Raw genomic sequence first — 1,269 nt, 5'->3', positions numbered from 1 at the left:
AGCCAAGGGCGATAAAAAAAAGGTTGTGAGGAATGTCGCTAAACCAAAAGGGGCTGATGGGAAGGGACAACTCTCTGCTGCCATCGATAGCGTCCCATCCGCCGCCCCACCCCGACACATGGGGTTCCAGGGCACAGTTTCAGAAGGCGGCGGCTTGCAGATAGACAAACAGAATTTCGATGTCGAGGTGATAGCAAAGGCATTTTTTGCACAAATGCTAAGGGCTACTGTAAAGCAGAATATCAGTGACGGAAACGATATCACAAAAACCAGCGTCACCAACCCTGCGGCTATTGAGAAGCCTCAAACTAGTGGCGCTATAGGGGATACCACCAAGATCCCTCCCACACCCGAGGGCAAGAAGGGTGGACCGAAATCGAAAGGGTTGGTGAACGGCATCGCCAATGGTGTCGTGGATGGTGTTGTGGATGGTGTGGTTAATGGGGAGGTACCAAGGGTGGAGTAACTCGGCTTCGGTTTCTCATGAGGTATGGCGCTGTTATTGCCAAATTGAGTTCATATAATTTCCTAGGATTACTGGGGGCGTCAGGGTTTTGTTATTCGTTTCCCCCAGAAAAAGCCAAATAAACAGAGAGTCTATAGGACAGAGGTTCTCGGTCGGTATCGTCCTTTATCGAGGTCACTCTCGTGAATTGAGTTGGTTCAGGCTATTCGCGCATGTGTTTTTTTCACGTTTTTTCTTCATATCACTTTGTGCGGGATGCTCCTACCTAATTCTAGCTTGTGGCTCGCCTCTCGAGTACATACTGAGTTTCTTTTGACTAGTTCTTGTATATAAACAAAAACATTTTACGGCCCTCTTCCTCCTCCTATCCTCTTGCTCCTCCTCCCTCTTTCCTCCTCCCTCTTTCCTCCTTTCTCTGCCCCTTTCTTGCATAAACCTCATGGTGGTAATAGCATCCAGCATTTAGGGCAAAAAATGAACTCTTTGATCCAAGTACGATATGGTATGACACCATACACCCGGTCTGCCACACACGCGGTTACAAGAGCTTTACGTAATCCCCGCGCGAGCAAGGTGGGGATGGAGGTTAAAACGTCTAGTTCTCTAGCGGGCAACACTGGATTCTAGCAACAACCGGTTCTCCTGTGATAAATTTAGCCACACCTAGACTGGGAGGGCACGAAGAAAACAAAAAAGTAAGCGAGTGAGTGACCATGATTCCATGGTGCACAAACTCCCCAAGCTTACTGTGCTGAGCTGTACTAGTACACTAGGGTACATATCGCCTCTGCGGCCATGACACG

At 48.6% G+C, this 1,269-nt stretch overlaps 1 protein-coding gene; it reads left to right on the top strand.

Annotated features, from left to right (window-relative positions):
- Positions 1-816, top strand: part of GSTUM_00009605001 (uncharacterized protein) — a 4,125-nt gene extending 3,309 nt beyond the window's left edge. The window contains exon 7 of the mRNA XM_002840808.2: positions 1-816. This exon is cut by the window's left edge and continues 301 nt beyond it. Within this exon, the coding sequence (XP_002840854.1) occupies positions 1-29 (29 nt within the window). The 3' untranslated portion in view covers positions 30-816.
- The last annotated feature ends 453 nt before the right edge of the window (positions 817-1,269 follow it).

This window comes from Tuber melanosporum (assembly GCF_000151645.1).
Source record: "Tuber melanosporum whole genome shotgun sequence assembly, scaffold_6, strain Mel28".
In the NCBI taxonomy this organism is placed as follows: Eukaryota; Fungi; Ascomycota; class Pezizomycetes; order Pezizales; family Tuberaceae; genus Tuber; species Tuber melanosporum.
The sequence above is the reverse complement of the archived record's forward strand: the minus strand, read 5'-3'. Positions and strand labels throughout refer to the sequence as shown.